This window comes from Limulus polyphemus, unplaced genomic scaffold (genome assembly GCF_000517525.1).
Source record: "Limulus polyphemus unplaced genomic scaffold, Limulus_polyphemus-2.1.2 Scaffold5822, whole genome shotgun sequence".
NCBI lineage: Eukaryota > Metazoa > Arthropoda > Merostomata > Xiphosura > Limulidae > Limulus > Limulus polyphemus.
In genome coordinates, this window is record NW_013671432.1 from 31062 (window position 1) to 51458 (window position 20397).

Genomic DNA, 20397 nt, shown 5'->3' on the forward strand with positions numbered 1-20397 from the left:
TTTTATCTACAGTTGTTAACTTGTAAACATAGATCTACAGTGTTTTTATCTACAGTTGTTCACTTGTAAACATAGATCAACAGTGTTTTTATCTACAGTTGTTCACTTGTAAACATAGATCTACAGTGTTTTTATCTAAGTTTTAGTAGTAAAGAATCTGGTTACCTTTTTTACATTTTTATTTCGTTATGTTTGATATCAAATGAAAGAAGGGGTGAATAATGTATAGATTTCTGTATGTGAAAAGGAACTTGTTGAACTTTGCTGTTTTAAGGCATAAGGGTTGTGGTAATTGTGAACTAGGTATGATACAAACCTTCTCAAGCATAGCTAAGCATTTTAGTACATATAGATCTAAGTACAAATTTGAGAAGAAATGACTGAACATTTTTACAGTGGCTTCAGTCACAAGAAATTTTGGAACCATTGGAGTTGGTGTCATTTGGCACAATTTGAAGTTGTGTGATTGTCTCTTTTATAAATTAATACCTGTTATCACCTAAGGGTTTGTATTATTATGTTAAAACATGACGACTACTGTTGATATTTTTACTTTAATACTTTAGTTTTAATCACGGCAACACATATTCTATAGTTACCTATAAAATTATGTTAGCAACATTAAGTTTAATTACTTCTGCTATCCAGGATATAGAAAAACTTCTAGTAACTGATTGAATGCATCTAATAACAAACAAAGTATAGAGTAGAGGTGTTCCTGGTCTCCCAAAGACTAGTCTACCCCAACAAATTCACATCACATATTTATATCAACTTCCCTTCATAGTACCCTCCAAGGCCTACATGAAACCTTCCCTTTTGCAGACTTCCTTACCAGCATTTTAAATTACCACCTTGTATGGTACATGCCAGCCTGTAGTCCCAAACCAGTACAGCATGAAGCATTCTCTAACAATAATATGGTCCATTATGATGCAACTCTGACACACCCACTTCATCAAATATGTGTGTAATTTAAACTAGATCTGAATATATTTAATGTGTATAATTTATAGAATACAAAGCTTGACATTTATTAAAAGGTGATAGTATGTTTAATTACAAACACTGTTCATGTAAGTAACACCATTGAAGTAAAAGCACAATGGCTGAAACATGAAACTAATATATATATATACATATATATATATATATATATATAGGTCTTGTATTTATCGCTATGTAAATATTGAAAAAATAATGACCAACAGTTTAAGAAAGCATTTAGTTTGTATGGCTTATATATGTATTATGCCAGAATCATACCCACGGATATGAAAATCAATACACGTGTATTTGAAAAAGTATTGTTTATACTGTTGCTACATCAGATGGTTTATTCCTTTAATTCGTATGAAGTCCAATCCTGTTAAGCATGCTCTTCTCATTGGAAAGGGACCCTCACTTACCTATAACCTTATCTGTAAGACTCTTTTCATTTTCTATAAAAGTACACATGGTATGTAAAAAATCACAAGAAATAATACTCCGCTAAATTATGTATACTTTTATGCATTTTGTAGAAATCCTGTATGCATAGATATGGTTGTTTTCCTGAACATGAAGAGCTCAAGGCAATATGTTTGTAGTACAGGTTTTAATGTATTGTTTGATGTTATTTGAGTCTCACCTGTAATAGGTAGTATTGTCCTCCGTGTTTCGAAGACACTCGTGTTGAGTGCTACAAACCACTTTGAGAACTTATCATGATGTTTAATTAATGAAAGTTTTGTCCCTAAGGCTTGGTATATAAGTAAAAAATATTTATTTCCATTATGACTGTCAGGTTATATCTCAGTAGTAGTTAAGACAGGTTCACCATAAAGTATACACTGTATTATTTTTTACTGTTATTCTTGAAAATATTTTCAAAATTTTAAGTTTAGGTAGGAAAACATAGCTCTAGACTTTCAATAATAAACCTAGTTTACACAGAAATTCTATAGCGTGATTGAAAATATAAATACTTGTTTGTTTGAGTCTCTTTTTGATAAACAGTAATGGTTAATTTTTCTAGACTTGTGAACACTGGGAGATGGACAAATTATATTGACTTCAAGTGACAGAAAATTTTATGAAAGAGAACTAAAAAAGTGTAGTTAAAGAACAAGTATTTAACTTAGAAAACAGTCCATGTATATTATGAGTTTTAAAAAACATGGTACATTCTCAGTAGTAAAATATTTTAACTAGCTTTGATGAGCCTTAACGCATGAAAGTTTTTGCAGTACGTTTCATACTATGTGTTTCTTGTTGACTTTGTAACAACTATTTGTAGCCCAGCTGCACAGTAGCAACTGAATAGTTTGACATCTTTATTTACAATGTAATGAAGTTCAACCAATTCTTGTACATGTGAAATCTGTTTTATGATTTTCTGACAACCAACAACTTCATATGACAGTTATTACAAGCTATAACAATTTTTCTCCTATAGTTTTGGTAACCACTGATTTGACCTTTAAGCAGTAGTTTTGTTTTGAATTAAATTAAAATGGAACTGAATATTTAATCAGAAGACTTATAATCCACATGTCTTATTACTGAATACTTAATCAGGAGATGTTTAATTCACATATCTTGTTACTGAATAATTAATCAGGAAACTTCAAAGTTACTTATTGCATTACTGACTTGTTTATTAGTAGCAAGTCACATTATTTTCTAGTACATTAAAATGAATTTTGTGAAACATTTTGACATTTAAGCAGAAGGAAGTTGTACTTTTCTAAAACTAAAAGTGGTTTAAGTTTTTTAATAATGAAAGTTTTTACAAATAATTTATGATTAAATTGATTAATAGGGTTTGGTTTTGGGAAGAAAGCCTCAACATCAAGAAAAACATGCAACACGATTAAGTGACACAGAAGATAAAGATCCCACTTACAGCCCACCAAAGAAGGTCAGTTTAAATTTTGTACATTTTGTCTTATTGTATGTAGTACCTGACCTCATTTATATCCAAGAAATGAGGACAAAACTGATAAAACTTTTACAATCAGCAGAAAAAATCTGTTAAAACTTCTGTTTAACTGATGATCCCATTTACAGTTAGTCAAGAATATGTGCTTAAACTCTCAACTAATCCTTCCTCTTACAATCAGCAGAGAAGGTTTGCTGAAAGTTCTGTTTTTTTATGTAAGTGATTGTCCAACTTACAGTCAACAAATATTCGTCACAAATTTAATTTTCTGATTAACTTATTGTTCCTCTTACACTCAACAAAGAATGTCTAAATTATTCTTTAAAAGATAGTTTTGGTAGAGCAGGCAGGATGCAGTGAATTGGAAACTTCCGATATAGAACTTCCCACCTCTCACAAGATGAGTTATTCTTGTTCATTGCTGTCCTCTATATACAAACTTTTTTGTTACGCATGTCACAAGTCTTCTGTGAATCAAATGATTCTAACATGCAAATAATTATGCATCACTTCTCTACCAGTAGGAACATAGTACGCTGACTTGACGCATGTCACTCTCTCTATGCGCATCTACCAAACTGTCACTTCTCGTTTGGCATCACTTGCACTCGGATGTCTTTCTTTTTTATTCTTGATTAGTGTTTGAGATTGAATTAGTTCTCGAAGTGGTTTAATTGAACAATTTTTTTAAACCATTCAGTTTCAGTTACCCTTATTCTTGTCACAGGTATTCCTTACTTCAAACGTTTTTGTCAACTGACACAACATGAATTCTGAAATTAAATGTCACCACTTCAGGTGTCTCACATTTGACAGGCACTTTATAACAAGCTTCAGGTGCTGGCGACCCATTGGGAGATTTGTCTACTTTTATTTGCAGGGAGATTGAACATTATATGGGTCAATGTTTATCTCCAGACATGGCCCCACTTCCTCCTGAATTTGCCGTGCCTTCCCATACCCTTCCTGAGAATTCTGTTCGGCCTTTTACGTTTTTTTGGACTTTATTTTTCAGTTATGTGATGTATTATCCCATGCTCCTGTATCTTATGACCCATGTCCTTCATTACTGCTTGAATATACTTCCCCACCCTGTTTGCCTTTTCCCCATCCACCGACATTCGGGTTCATGCTGAACAGTTCGCCTCCCAGTTGGGCGATGGTGCTAGTATGCCTTGTATTTCCATCTGTTTATGGACAAATCCCTTCAGGGCTATAGTGCGTGGGTCATTCACAAGAAGGCTTCAGATAGTTGGTCTATCAATGAACAGTCTTTACATATCAACGTCATAGAGCTCCTAGCCATTCATCGGGCTTTGGATCACTTTCTTCCCATTGCCACACATTGTCTAGTAATGATCAATTCCGACAATTCAATGGTGGTGGCTTATATCAATAACCAAGCAGCACACAGTGGATCTCTTATATTGGGCTCACACACAAAACATTCGTTTAATTGTGGTCCCTTCATCCTCTCATTTTCTAGTGGCTTTATCCCCAGCCTCAATCATCAGTTGCCCCTCTTTTGGTCCCTGTTACCTTATCCTCAGGCTTTGGCTATAGATTACTTCAGCCAGGATTGGTCACACAAATTTCTATATGTTTATCCCCTTATTTGATTTCTTCATTGGATAGTTTTCTTTTCCCATGCCACTCCTTGCCAGGCCCTTCTGATCGCTCCCTACTGGTCGGCTCAACCATGATTTCCTCATTTACTCCAACTACAATTATTCCCTCCTGTACTACTTCCCTTATTACCCAACCTCCTTCATCAATCCCAGTCTCTGGTTCTGCAACCTGCACCTCACGTCTTCCGTCTTCACACCTGGCTCTTGTCTTGTCCTTAGCTAGGAGATCTGGTTTCTTTCATTGTGTAGCTTCTCATTTGGCTTAATCCATCCATCCTTCCTCCATGGAAGTGTATCAGCAAAAGTGGAAGGTCTTTCACAGGTGGTCTCAGGCTCCAGGATTTCCTGCTGCTCATCCTACTGTTGCTGGTGTTTTTCAGTTGTATATGTTACTTTTCAACCAGGAGTCTTCATCTCCTCAATTTCAGGTTATTGGGCAGCTTTATCCAATACCTTTCATCTTCTCCATTACTGCAGGATTTTTCTCTCACTCGTCCTTACCATGTTAATCCATTCCTTCCAGATTTGGAGACCTACTCTTCCAGATTGGGATATTAATGTGGTCCTCCACTCCATTACTTTACCTCCGTTCGAACCTATTTCCTTGTGTTCATTATTTCACCCGTCCCTTAAGGCATATTTCCTTCTCCTTTTGGCCCGTGGGTGTCAGCGGTCTGACTTGTTCGCCATCGACTTTACACACACACTTTACCACCATACCTATCATCTCATTTATCCAGATCATTCCTTTCTTCGTCAAACCTCAGAGATTTGTGAGGGTAACTCCTTCTGTTTGCCTATTTTCCTTCCCTCTATTTCTCATCTGTACCCCTGTCCTGATCCAGATAGACTTCCATGCCCTGTGCATGCTCTTCAGTGTTATATTGCCCGCATAGTTTTATTCCATGGTTTTTGTTCCAATCTCATTATTCCATGGCAACCCTCTTCATCCAGAGATCTCTCCCCTTTTACCCTCACCAATTGAGTCTGTAGTTTCATCCAGTTGGTTTATTCCTCCTTGTCCCCTTCTCACTGTACTTTGTTCTGTTACCCCTCATCAAATCCAACACCTCACCTTTTCCCTCATTTCTCATTTTTGTTTGTCTTTGGAGGAAATCCTACAATTGGGCATGTGGACCAACTATAACATGTTCATCTCCCATTATTTACAATTTACATCACATCAAGGTTTCGACTTCCTCAGGTTTTCATCTTCTACCTGTAACTATACTTCAGACTTTGGTGCGACTCTGACACTGGGTATATCTTTATTAATGCTTTCTTTCCTTTCAGGGACTCATCCTTCATACTTTCATTACATGGATCCCACTCTGTGGCAAGTGGTGCCTGACCAGGTATTCTTTTAATCTAAATCTGCAATGTATGCCATGTTGACTAGTGCTTTCCTTTCCATGGCTTCACATCACCTTTGAAATGGAGTGTTTCAAAAGATCTCTTGTAAGTGAATAACATCGTGATATTTGCTTCATAAATTGGCCCGTCCTGGACTGTACCTGCCATGCCTCGATTGAATAAATTGTTATGTTCTCCTTTTCAAAATAGTGTTTTGTGATCACCCATTGCACTGTTTTGGGTGATGACGTTCCTCTGGGCTCTCCAATACATTCTCAGCCCCTTTCTAGTGGAGTATGGGAGTTTTTACCATTTACAGTTCCAAGCCACTGGGGTGGTAGGCCATGGAGGCACTCTACTGGATGGGTTCTACATAAGATGGTTATAACCATTCAGTTCAGAGTAGGGCGGTGGTGTTCTGTTGGTGTATATGAAGTAATATCCTCCTTTTTGCCATTAACCATACCACAGAGTGAGATATCAAAATGCAGTTCACCCCTTCAATTGGGAGCCCTCATCCTACCCTCATGTGGATATCAGTACCCCACTGGCTGGTTTTGGATTTTGAGTGACCCAATCAACATAAGTCGTCACATTAGGTTTCGGGTTGTCTATCTTCTTCCTTCTATTTCCTCATTCTGTGTTGTGGGTCACAGCAGAGATACGTGGGATTGTTCCAGTTCTATCCTTGGTACTCCCCCATTCTCTCTTATTATGGTTATTGCCCTTTGGATTGTCAGAGGAGTTGATTGCATGCAATAGATCTCCTTTTAATACCAGATGTCAAATTCCTGGATCAATAGCTCAGAGCTAATCCTAGGTAATTCCAAGGAATTGGAGTGGTTTTCAATTTCCCAGTTCTTGGGTTTGAGGTGAAGACAATATGATCCTCGTCGTATCCTCTCGTGGATGTCAATACCTTGTGAGGAGGTTTTGAATGTAGTTGTGTTACAGAGTAGTGTCTGCTACACTCTAGCCACTCCACACCATGGGACATAGCGTCGTTTACCCAATTTTTGTATTATGGGATTGAGTTACTATATCTTTCTCTGGTTAGGATCACTTTTCTACCACATTCTCTCCCACTTGGATGTGCTCCTCTCCTTTGCTGCCCTGATTATAATATATATATATATATTTCTTCTATTAAAAATGTAGCGAATAAAACTGTTACGTGCAATCATTATGAGTTTTCAAATGTAGCATCAACCAACTAGTCTTTTCTAGTCCTAGAAAGATAGTTGCATTACGTAGCATGCTGTATTTATAGTGGTGCTACACATAGCTCTGCTAACTAATACTTTTAGTTCTAAACTATCTCCAGGTGGAGTTGTTTCAACACTACTTGATATGATGATCATATAACTTTCAGATGATGACTTCAATTGTTTATCTCCAGACGTTATGGATCTTGGCTACACTGCCAACTACAAGCCTACTTTTAAGATTTAAGATTGTACACTTTCTTTGCTTCAGCCTAATTCTTATATCCTTGTATGTTTTGGCATTTGTAAATAGGTCATGTGCAAATAAATACATCATTTCTTGAGGAGCATCTAGATAAGATATATGGGCAAGTCTTTCCAGATATTCTGCAAGTTTGGCTAAGGTATCTTCTTTCCTGCCTATTCTGTCCTGGAACCTTGCTCTGGATACTTGTGGTACAACACTCTGAACCTAGTGGATGAGGTAACTACCAATGCTTGACGGTTGTTATGGCTCTCAGGTGGGAGGGTACTTAATGTTGTAAAATTAATTATGACAATAAACCCACTTGAAGTAAAAATGTATAGCAGAGATGGCTGGTATGGGTATTAAAAACTTTAATTAAAATAAAGTACAAGAACAATGTTTCGACCTTCTTAAGTCATCTTCAGGTTAACAAAGACAGTTTGAAACTGACCATTAATGGGCACCTGTATTATGGACAAGAGTGTGAACACGTACAAGATTGTAGGGGGTGTAGCAGTTAGATGACTAATATGAGTATAAAGGTGTTCCTTTATGTTGATTCAATGTTGGTTTGAGTTATTGATTTTTATTTGTTTGTCTTTGTTTCTCTACTTAATATGTTGGTGTTTTCTATGTTTATGTTGTGTTTATTTGTTTTGCAGTGTTCAAATAGGTGGGAAGATGTTTTGCTGTGTTAATTAAATCTGGTTTCCATTTTTCGGCTTGTTTCTCCGATATAGAAGTCATGGCAGTTGTTGCATTGTATTTTATAAATAATGTTGGTGTTATGTTTATCAGTGTAGTTTTTACATAGTATGGATTTTAGTCTTGTGCCCGGTTTTTGAATGAATCTAGTGTGTATTGGAATGTTATGTTTTGTTGCAAGTTTTTTTCTTAATGTTGATTATTTTATCGCTAATATTGGGAATATACGATATGCAACAGTGCGGAGTTTTATAGTTAGTTGTTTTATTGAATTTATTATTGTTTGTTTGCTGTTGATTGTGTTGTTGGCCTAGGTATGTGTGTATGATTTTTTCGATGGTTTTTGAAAGAAATTTATTGACGTTGATGAAGTGTTGTTTTAATTGTTTGATTTCCTCGTTAATTTTATCTGGTGAACATAGTTTTGTGGCTGTATTTATTTGTGCTGAATCCCAGGGAATATATGGTCCAGTATGGGTGATTTTTCTGTGGATTTCTGTTTTGAATTGTTTATCGGTTCTTGTGATCTTGAGGTTGAGAAATGTTATTTGTTTTGCTTTTTCGTATTCACAGGTGAACTTAATGTTTGGGTGTATGGAGTTAGCGTGGTTGAAAAAACTAAGTGTGTGTTCTGAAGATGTAAATCCAGTAAATGTATCGTCAACATATCTGTACCAGTATAGTGGTGGGTGTAAGGCTGAATTGATCGCTTGAGATTCAATCTGTGTCATGAAAATATTGGCTACAATTGGTGACACAGGTTTGCCCATACGTAAGCTATTTATTTGTATGTAATTTTGATTGTTGAACATAAAGTTGGTTTTGGTGGTAGTGAATTCTAGAAGAGTTGCTAGTGGGTTGCTGTGTATAAATGGGTTGGGGTCATGGATATAAAGTTTTAAAGCTATCTTGCAGGCTTCAGTAGTTGGGACTTCAGTGAAAAGGGAGATTACATCAAAATTGGCCATTAAGGCTTTATGGTTTTATTGATCCAGAATAGATTTAAAGTTAAAAGAGTCCTTGAAAAAGGATCCTGCTGATGTTATATATGTAGAAAATGGCCATGCTGTATATTTACCAAGGTTGCAGTTAAACGATTCATATGTCAACATTATGGTTCGTAGTAGACAATCGGGTTTGTGAGACTTGGGAGTGCTTTACAGTTGTGGTGTGCGAGAATCGGTCTTGCATAGGTAGGAATAAAGGTTTTCTGAGATTGTGTTGGTTTTTCCATTTGTTTAGTTGGTTTTCATGTGTTTTTCTTGGATTTGTGAGAATTGGCTTAAATTTGGTTGTATCTGATAGGATGTCATTCATTTTGTGAATGTACTCACTTGTGTTCATTATTACAATGGCATTACCTTTATCTGCTTTAAGAATTTTGATGTTGTTGTCTTGTTTTAGGTTGTTTATAGAATTAACATTTTTGTGTGAGAATTGTTTGAAAACATTGTTTAAAATACTGCTTTGAGGTGTTTCAGGGAAATAAATGTTTTCAGTTTTACCAGCAAATGTAAGTTGTTGGTTACCGATGGAATTGGTGTTGATGTTGTCTTCTTTCCGGTGGCTGTTTTCCGTAGTTTTGTTGGTGTTTTTGGTCTGTGTAGAATGGATCACTAGTCGTCTGGCTAGGTCTTCAAGGCATGCTTTTATTTCAATAGATTTCGAAATATTTCTTGGCATTACTGCGAAGTTGAGTCCTTTGTTGAGTAGATCTACCGCTTCACTGCTTATCTTTCCGAAACAAGCCAAAAAATGGAAACCAGATTCAATTAACACAGCAAAACACCTTCCCACGTTTTTGAATACTGCAAAACAAATAAACACAACATAAGCATAGAAAAAAACCAACATATTAAGTAGAGAAACAAAGGCAAACAAACGAAAAATCAAAGAAGCCCTACTTATACAATAACTCAAACCAAAATTGAATCAACATAAAGGAACACCTTTATATCTATATTAATCACCTAACATCTAATTGCTACACTCCCTACAATCTCAAACTGTCTTTGTTAACCTGAAGATGACCTAAGAAGGTTGAAACTTTGTTCTTGTACTTTATTTTAATTAAAGTTTTAATACCCATACCACCCATCTCTGCTATACATTTAATGTCGTCAAAGTAAAATTCTGGAAATATATTTGGTATTGTCATGGTTAGAGTAGTCCAGGAAGGTTCTTCAGTAATAAGTAGACCTGATAAGCATTCTTATTACATATTTTTTGGTAAATGGTATTTTTAGTTTTACATTTTGAACCAATGCAAAAAGGTGTGTGGTAGGTATAATCTTTCCTGTAATCGTTTTTATCCAGATGTTCTTTTCTGTGACTGACATTCTTTTTACCACACTGATGATCTTTTTTAGCTCATTAATGTCTTAATTACTTGTCAGTATTCCTATGTATTTCGTTTCACTTGTTGTTGTAATCTTCCTGTTGCTTCATCAATATTTCCTTCCAATTTATTTTTAATTCTTTTTTAAACTGTAATTCTTTTTTTAATTCATGTCATGTTATTTATTATCCTGTCTCTTTATTCAAATATTTTTTTGTCTATTTCTTCTTAGTGTTTTAATTTTCTGTAAATTTCATTATGATTTTCTTTTAATTTTCTGTCCCATTCTTCTTGATCTACTTTAAACTGTCTTCTTCCACTACTTCATGTCATGGTCTTCATCTTCAACAGTTAAAGTTCTAATACCCATTTTTTAACATTCTTGATATAACATTCTTCTTTCAATGTTCTTATAAATTATTAAAGTCCAGTCCATGTGAAAGAAGATAATGTAATTAGTTTCTTTCTTTACAAACTTTGCTGTATACAAAACAAAATACACAAGAATTAAATGTGATAGAAATATTGTCAGCATATGACAGGATATAGGTAAAGGTGAAGCCTGATCAAAGGTGTATAAACCTTGACAAATATGGCTGATGTTAATCACAGTTAGTGAAATATTGTTTGCTTTGACAATTTCTATAGTTTCTAAATAGTCTCTTTCCTTTTAGTTTTGTGAGTCTTTTTCTGCGCATGCCACCAGGTGCGTGTTATGTTCAAAATGTAAACTACTTTCTTCTCATGGTATATCAAAGAGATTTGGTTTGTCACAGTAAATAGCATCATTTTAAGCACATTCCATTTGCTCTTCCTCCATAGAGGTTTATCAACGTAAGTGGAACATTTTCCACCATTGGTGTTTGGGTCAGGGGTTTTTCCCTGCTCGACCCACTGTTCCTATTATTATGGATTTCCTTACTTGAATATTTGATCAGATGACTTCAGTCTCCTTGTTTGCAGGTTGCCTTATCCCACAACTTTCATTTTTCCCACTACTGTAACATTTTTATCTCTTGTACCTTATTGCTCTTATTCCTTCCAGATCAGTCGACCTCCTGGGCATGCAGTTGTTCCAGATTGAGATGTCAGTGTGGTGCTGCACTGCCTTACTGTACCTCTATTTGAACCTTTGTCTTCTTGTTCCATGTTTCAAATATCTCTTAAAGCATATTTCCTTCTCCTTTTGACCTGTAGATGTCATTTGTCAGATTTGTTTGCCATTGATGTTTCATAGACTCTGTACCATTTCCTACTTCTATTCCTCATTTGATGTGGATAGACTTGTATGTCCCATTTGTGCTTTCCATTGTTATATTACCTGCATGACTTCCTTGTGTAACAACTGTTCTTGCCTTTTCATTCCTTGGCAGCTATCATCTGTTTGTGATCACTCTCCTTCCACCTTTACCAGCTGGTTGGCTTTCAATTTGATTGACATATTCTTCCTTGTCTCCTTCTTCCTGTAATTTGTTCCAGTTGTATTCCCATCAGATTAGGCACCTTACTTTTCCCTGTCTCCTCTCCATCATCCTTTGGACACTTTGAACCACTCTGCATACTTCCATCTCTCGCTATGTGTATCGTATTACTGTTTCTTCCTTGTTGGGTTATCATCTTCCACCTGTTGCCATTCTTGAGACTTTGGTGCAACTGTAACTGGGTTTTTTTTTCCTTTTGATATATATATATTATTTTCAGTGTTCCGTCCCATATTTTGTCCAGGATCCCACACTGTAGTGAGTGGTGCCTGTCCAGGTATTCTTCAATCTCTTACAATTGTACACACAAAATCTGCACTGTACCGCTATGTTATTTTGATTTCTTAAATTTACATGGCCACAAAATGCACACTGTTCATTACTATCTCATAAACTATAGATGGGTTGTTCCACAAGATCACTCATAGTTTGAGATCATAATGATTGGGATCCCTTATCCTACCCCTGAATGAAATTCCTAGTGGTTGTGTTTTGAACTTGCTGAACTAAGCAAAATATTGTCATGTTGTACTGATTGGGTTTGTTGCAGGATAATTTTCCTGCAAGAATCAGTTAAACTATGTGAATTGAGGGGTGCATGGGAGTAAAAGGCTTATGGCATGTGAGAAAATTGTATGAGTAGAGGGCAGCACTGGATGAGAATAGCTATGTATGTGAGCAGAAATAAGTACCTGTCAGAAATACATTTTCATTATAGGAAAATTATAACTTCTGCTGTCTTCTTTCTCTAATAGCTCATTTCTCAATTTTTTTTGTCATGTTTGTAGACTTTCTTCATTTCCTTTCGTTGGTGTCTCTCTGGCAAGCTTGGGAAAAATGTCCCATACCAGCTATTTCACTTTCCCATTTCTCATTTTTGTTTTCATCTTTCTCTCTCAATCTTCCTGTATTCCCTCTTCTAACTTCACCTTTTAGCCAAAGCAATTTTTCATGCTTCAGATGGGCCTCTGTAGATTCCTTCCATTTTATATTTAGCCTGTTCCACTTCTTTAGCTCAATCCCTCTGGACTTTGTTCCCCTGCTGATGGGACACATTGGGTTAAGTTATGTCCTTTCCTCTACTTCTCCCTTTTTCTTGTGTACTTATTATTAGTCTGGCTTCATTTCTTTGCCCAGATATATTCAGTGGTGCTCCTTTTCTCTGTAATTTTTACAGATATTATAAGAGTTTGTCCCCATTACTTCTCAGCTTTTTTCTTTTCTTTCTTGCCCTTTACTTCTATTTCTTGTTTAGATCAATTTCCTCCTAAACTTCCCATTCAGGATTCCTGGCCTTTCTCTTTTTCTTTTCTTCCCCCTTGTTTTTGTCAGTGACTATTATGCAGATACAATTCTTGGGTACCCATCTCTTTTCCTGCTGTTAATCGCAATTTCCAATGGCAGTCATTTTACATTTCTCCACTTTGGTCTATTTCTTTGCTATATCTCTCTTCACTTCTCTTTCTTTTCTTCTCCCTCTGATCCCAGTCTGCAATTGGCCATGGTTGATATGTCGGACACCTTCGTCCACATCTTCCTCAGCTTGTCCATCCTTTTGTGTACTCCCATTTCTTGCTCTTCCCTTTGACTTAGCATTGGCTCTTCTTGTATTCATTAGTATTCTGCAGGCTTTTGTTTGCCACATTCATGACCCGAGTCTGATTTTCTCTTTCTTTGACTATCTATATCTGTTAGCTCATTCTCAGATGTTTCCTCTTCTCCTACCTCCCTTCATTTACAATGGCTACTATGTTGGTTGGAGATTGTTTTTGGATCTAAGTCCTTTCTGACACCTACTGACTAATAATTATTGGAGACATCTTGAATGGGTAATGAAGAAAAGAAACAAACATAAACAAACGAAAAATCAAAGAATCCATCTTAATTGAACAAAACAACCCTACTCTAAACCAACACCCTTGGGTGCCAAGATACCTCTTTTAAGTCGTGCAACAATATCCAGACATGTGTTTCAACTTTTTCTTCATTACCCTTTCAAGCCATCTCCAAGCATTATTAGTCTCAAAGTGGGTTTCTCGTCATCGAATTTGAATATGCCTACTGAGTGTTGGGTACTTTGGGGCATTTTCTTTCTCTTTCATCTCAACCAAGTTTAGCCCATTTCTTTGTCTGCAAGCTATGATCTATCTTGTCACCAACTTTACCACTTCTCATTCTATCATGGCTGAGAGGTTCTTTCACTTTTGGGGATTCTGGCTTCTCTAGAACCTCATAATTTTTTGGGATCATTCCCTCATGTATCTACTACAGTGGAGCTTATGGACCCAAGGTTTGTTCCAGTGTCTAAACTGTACTTCCTGCTCTGATTGATGTACATTTTTTAATGTGGGCAAAACTTTCTCACTCTTCCTTAGGCATGTTCCCATTCCTTCCCCCAACTTGTGGTTCATTTCATCATGTTCTATCCAGTTTGCTTGATAATCTTTCTTGGTCCATCCATCCTTGAGACTCCCATTCCAGGGCATTTTGTTTTTGACCATTAACTGTACACTTCTGTGTCCATTCACATCATTTACTGGGTGCTTCATTCTTGGTGGCAGACTGCCTCTATCAGCCAGTCTGTATTCTGTCAACAGAGTAGTATGTACACTCCCAGGTCTTCCTTAATGTTTACTCTTGTTTGAATATGCCCCTCTTGAATGCTCTTTCCACCCTTCTCATCTCTGGGCTTCCGTTCTTATGGTCTTCAATTCCTCATTCTTCAGCTCTGGCTATTGATTTTCTCAACCAGGCCTGCTCTTATTTTTTACTCTGTACCTACTACCTAACTTGTATCTTCTTTTTTGGGCCTTGATTTACACATTATTCTCCTTGGGCCTTATTGTTCATGCTTCTTTGACCACCTCAGACTTGGTCCTCTTGACATTCAGACCCTTCTTTCTTCCCTTTGTTGTACCCTCTTACTACACATTTTCACACTTCTTCATAGAGGGATATCCTTCCCCCCACCCAATCTATCACCCATCAGGCCAAAGTTTCCACTAATGTGGCATTATTTTTGTCCCATTGTTGTTGTTCTTGTACTGTATTTGTCTCTCAGGTCTTTTGTCATTGGTCCTTCAGCCATCCCTTTCTTCCTGGCAGTAATTTTGTGCACTGCCTTTCTTACCTGACTGTTTGTCAATGGCTCCTCAGTCTTAGTCTTTCTTAGTTGTCAGGTGGCTCTGTCCATGGCCTTTTTCCTTTCATAACACCAAGGTTTCTTCCCCTGTTCTCCTCATTTTGTTCCATTCCTTCATTCTCCTACATGTTCCTCACCCAACTCCCTTGCCTTACTGAGACCTTAATGAGGTTTTGCACAATTTCTTGCATGTCCCATTTTGGCCATTGACTTCCTTACTTTTGTAACATCTTTCTCTTCTGACTTGTTTCCTCCTGTTAATACTAGAAATAATACTGAACTAAATTAAACAAAAACAAAATTTTGGTGTTATAAGGTTGTTTATTTCTAGTATTAATATGTCTTCTATTCACCAATATGCACTACATAATACATATAATGTTGTTACTTTGTACCTTTCTCCTACCGTTACAGTTCTTCTGATGGCTTTCTATAGGTGCTTCTCCCACACTCCTCCACTGCACTTAACTTTTCCTTTTCCTGGGTTGATTCTTTCATCCTTGGACTTTGACAGCTCAGGAGGTAAACCATACTTATCTCCATGCCTTGTGTCTCTCACAGCTAGAGTCTGATCTTAGAGTTGAGGTGTGCACACAAGGTATGGCTTGAACATGGACCAACCACATTATTACACATATTGACTGTCCAACAGCTAGAGTCTGATCTTAGAGTTGAGGTGTGCACACATGGTATGGTATGAACATTCACCAACCATATTATTACATGTATTGACTGTCCAACAGCTAGTCTGATCTTAGAGTTGAAGTGTGCACACAAGGTATGGTATGGACATTCACCAACCATATTATTTCATGTATTGACTGTCCAACAGCTAGTCTGATCTTAGAGTTGAAGTGTGCACACAAGGTATGGTATGAACATGCACCAACCATATTATTACACATATTGACTGTCCAACAGCTACTCTGATCTTACAGTTGAAGTGTGCACACAAGGTATGGTATGAACATGCACCAACCATATTATTACACATATTGACTGTCCAACAGCTTGAGTGCAAGTACTCAAACTGTCATGTTCACATTCTGCCTGTCCCTGCAATATAGAAATGGTTTCTTTGCCTTTTCCATCTTTTCTATATTGGCTAAGGGTATGCCCTGGATGGCACGAGATACTGTGTTCCATGAATGTACCCCTATGGAGTCCCTCACGGGGCTCATCTATATAATTTTTGTGCAAGTCCTTTCACCATTTCAATGTGCCATTCAACGTAAACTGTGAGTTAACATTTTCATTACCTGAAAATGTATTTCCAGTAGATACTTCTGTACACATTTCTGTTGTACCTTTGATTGCATGTTGACATCATCATGCAGTAGCACAATTCACTTGAAAATAGTTGCCTCTAAGTTAGTGCCATACAAATATCTTTGGTAGATGCACAGAGGAAGATAACTAAACTGGGTGAGGAGGTAAGTATCTATCAGAAATATATTTTTAGTTAAGGCCATACTTTCAAAGCTTATGCTATTACTGTCAGTATAACGGGTATATCCTACTAAAAAAAACGATGTTTGTATCATTAAATTACTTGATAAGATACTCAGTCAATAATAATTCTAAGATAATACTTTCAAATCTTATACTATTACTGTCAGTATAACAGGTATACCTATGAAAAAAAAAGATGTTTGTGTCATTAAATTACTTGATAAAATCCTCAGTCAACAATAATTCTAAGGCCATACCTTGAAAACCTATGCTATTACTGTCAGTATAACAGGTGTATCCTACTAAAAAAATTGATGTTTGTATAATTAAATTACTTGATAAGATCCTCAGTCAACATTAATTCTAAGACCACACTTTGAAAGCTAATGCTATTACTGTCAGTATAACAGGTGTATCCAATAGGATATACCTGTTATACTGACAGTAATAGCATAAACTTTGAAAGTATGGCCTTAGAATTATTGTTGACTGACGATCTTACCAAGTAATTTAATGATACAAACATCAGTTTTTTTAGTAAAAAAAACTGATGTTTGTGTCATTAAATTACTTGATAAGATCTTAAAAATTTTCTGATTTTACTGTTTCAATTCTCAATTTGTATTTTGATGTTTTATTCTTATAACAAAATTTCGTACATTGTTATTTGTAGCCAAAATTATCCTATTCCGATGTTGATGATGATTATGAACCAAACCTTATTAAGAAGCTATCTTCAAAATCTAAACACAGTCGTAGCACAGCAGGAAAGGTAAGATAATGTACTTCTAAGTTTTGTTTGTTAGTTTCATCTCTGATAACTACAACAGGTATCACAAATTTTATGTATTTACTTATTTATTATACCTGGTGTGTGTGTGTGTAGTTGTCTTTATATACTTGTTTATCAAGAGTTTCAGGCAGCCATTGTTGAGGAGAGTTATAATTATTATTATTACAAATCTTGTTGTTTCCGGAGACTGGCCTGTCTTTACACTGTTTGATTAACACCTTGAATATATTGGATCTTGTTATTTCTATAGACTAGTCAGTCTATGAGGGAAGTCTTTACACTGTTTGTTTAACACCACGAATACACAGGATCTTGTTATTTCTATAGACTAGCCAGTCTATGAGGGAAGTCTTTACACTGTTTGTTTAATACCATCAATACACAGGATATTGTTATTTCTATAGACTAGGCAGTCTATGAGGGAATCCTTTACACTGTTTGTTTAACACCATCAATACACAGAATCTTGTTATTTATAGATGCTAGCCAATCTATGAGGGAAGTCTTTACACTGTTTGATTAACACCTCGAATACACAGGATCTTGTTATTTCTGGAGACTGGCCTGTCTTTACACTGTTTGTTTAACACCACGAATACACTGTGTTACGACAGCGGAGGTCATGTGATGCTGGTAACATGTAATGAGTATCTAGAAAGATCGAGGAACTTGTCGAATGTCCTAGCGGTTGCTAGAATGGCACTCTTATAGTATATAGGTCGGTAAATAAAGTGACGGAACAATGGAATAGCAGACAGAGAGATTGAAAATATAGACAGACAATTGAGTCAAGCGTGGTAGTAAGTAAAGTGCGTGAATCCTTCATTGTGAATTATAGCGTGTGTGTATTGCAAAGTTATATTGAGAAAGAATAAACTAGTTTTATTTAAGAAAGGACTTGTATCGCTGAAGTTCATCGGAAAGAAATTTTACAAGCAATTAACTAACGACCACAGACGTTGGTGTCAGATAGTGGGACGAAAAAGAAAATGGAAACGAGAAGTGGCAAATCAAACTAAAGATAAGCAGATTTGATGGCAGCAATACAAGAACAGCAAAAGAAACAAGAAGAACGAAAAAATAAACAAGAAGAGAGATTACAGCAGTGGTTGGAGGAAAAAGAAAAGAAACAAGAAGAGAGACAACAGCAGTCGCAAGAAAACCTGCAACAGTGGCAGCTGGAACAGCAAAATAAACAAGAGAGATTACAGCAGTTGTTGGAGGAAAAAGAAAAGAAACAAGAAGAGAGATTACATCAGCTGTTGGAGGAGAAAGAAAATAAACAAGAAGAGAGACTACAGCAGTGGATGGAAGAGACAGAAAATAAACAATAAGAAAGTCTCCAACAATTGAGAGAAAGCCAGAGTACACAAATGGAAAACAGTAAATTTCAAAGCGAATTAAATACATTAAAGAATGATTTACTGTCTTATACACAAGGAGGATATATTAGCCTCGACCTAATCAGCCTCAGACAACAGGAAGCCCCTTCCAGACCCCACAGCTAAACCCTAATGCAGACATCTTCAGTCCTGTAAGAAGTCACATCCCAGATATGAATGTCAGCAATAGAGGTGACCTAGTATGAAGGAAGCCACAGGAATTCGATGGAAAGGCACCGTGGGAAGCATATAGAGCACAATTTGAGCTCCTGGCAGAGATGAATGGATGGACAGAGGAGCAGAAAGCAGTATATCTGGCAACGAGCTTGAAGGGACAACCACTGGAAATACTTGGACCATTGTCAGCAGACGACAGGCACAACTATAGAGCACTGGTAGCGTTTCTAGAACTCAGGTACGGAACCCAAAATCAGTCTGAAGTCTACAGGGCTAGGTTTAGGACGAGAGTCCATGCTAAAGGGGAGAGCCTGCAAGAGATGGCACAGGAATTGGAAAGTATAGCACACAAGGCCTACCCAACTGCACCACCTGATCTCCTCATGTTGTTGCTGAGGGATCAGTTTGTAGATGCCTTGGACAGTCCACAACTGAAGATACAAGAAACCAAGACACCCTTCTACTATGCAGGATGCAATGGCCAGAGCTCTTGAATTTGAATCATATGTTAAGTCCAGCACAGAGGTACCAAGGTTGGAACAGTCATCAGGATTTAAGGCCAGAAAAGGGCAGCTTTCAGAGAGGTTTGAGGGACTTTGCTGGCACTGTAATAAACCTGGGCACAAGAGAGCTCAATGCCAGCAACTTCAATACAGGGAAGATGCCACGGCAGGAAAGGCTGCTACCCAGAAAGGTTGTTGGAACTGTGAAGAGCAAGGACACACGAGGAGCCAGTGTAAGAAGAATATTACGAAGAAGTCGGCTTTGGGAAACCGGTAGTGGTTGGTGCTGAGGGACGCCCACCAACCCCCATCATGAAAGTCCCAAGAGCTGAGTGTAAAATGGCAAGCACACATAGTGTCTATGTGACATGAAAGCTGGATGGCCAAAGGTGCAACTTTGTCATAGATTCTGCATCTCAGCAAACCCTTGTGAGTATCGCTGTGACATGCAGATCAACGGATGCAGCAACACTTACTGGAACACGTTATTTTATCGAAGTTAACTACACACTTCCTCAGTAGTAAATAGTCCAATCCTAATAAGCATTGGTTTTCAATGTCAGCCAAGTATACTTTCTGTCTGTTTTTCATGCCCATCAGCTCGATAGTTACCCACACTGGTCCCCACAACATTGCATAAAGTTCTGTCACACCACAGAGCTTCTGTACAGCTTCTGGTACTCCTTTGTGATCCAGCACTTTAACTTAAGTCAACTACAATACCTCCTATGTCAGAGAAGATAATTTGGGGTAGGATAAAAGAACATCCCCAAGGAAGCCCAATGCTTGTGGAAGCAGTGGAAGACCCATTCAGGCCAGCAGATTTAAAGATTGGAAGGTCATTTGTGGCAGGTCATCAAGTAGCACCTAATAACAGTGGCCAATTTCTCTAAATAAGAGCAGACACTTAAGGAAGGGGCATTGTTGGGTGTGTGCCAGGAGGTAGAGCCAGTCAATGTTAAAGCAAGAAATATAACTGTAAAAAAATGGACATACACTACCAGAACATTTAACTGACCTATATAAGAAGAACATAGTCCATTTGGCATCATCACAGGCTCTTCAGGT

At 37.0% G+C, this 20397-nt stretch overlaps 1 protein-coding gene across 1 annotated transcript in view; it reads left to right on the forward strand.

Annotated features, from left to right (window-relative positions):
• Window positions 1-20397, forward strand: part of LOC106473029 (CXXC-type zinc finger protein 1-like) — a gene marked incomplete at its 3' end in the record, with an annotated part of 59075 nt that overhangs the window by 30461 nt on the left and 8217 nt on the right. Inside the window, exons 6-7 of the mRNA XM_013933705.2 lie at window positions 2804-2902; window positions 17148-17246. Of these exons, the coding sequence (XP_013789159.2) occupies window positions 2804-2902; window positions 17148-17246 (198 nt within the window). The remainder of the gene's footprint in view (window positions 1-2803; window positions 2903-17147; window positions 17247-20397) is intronic.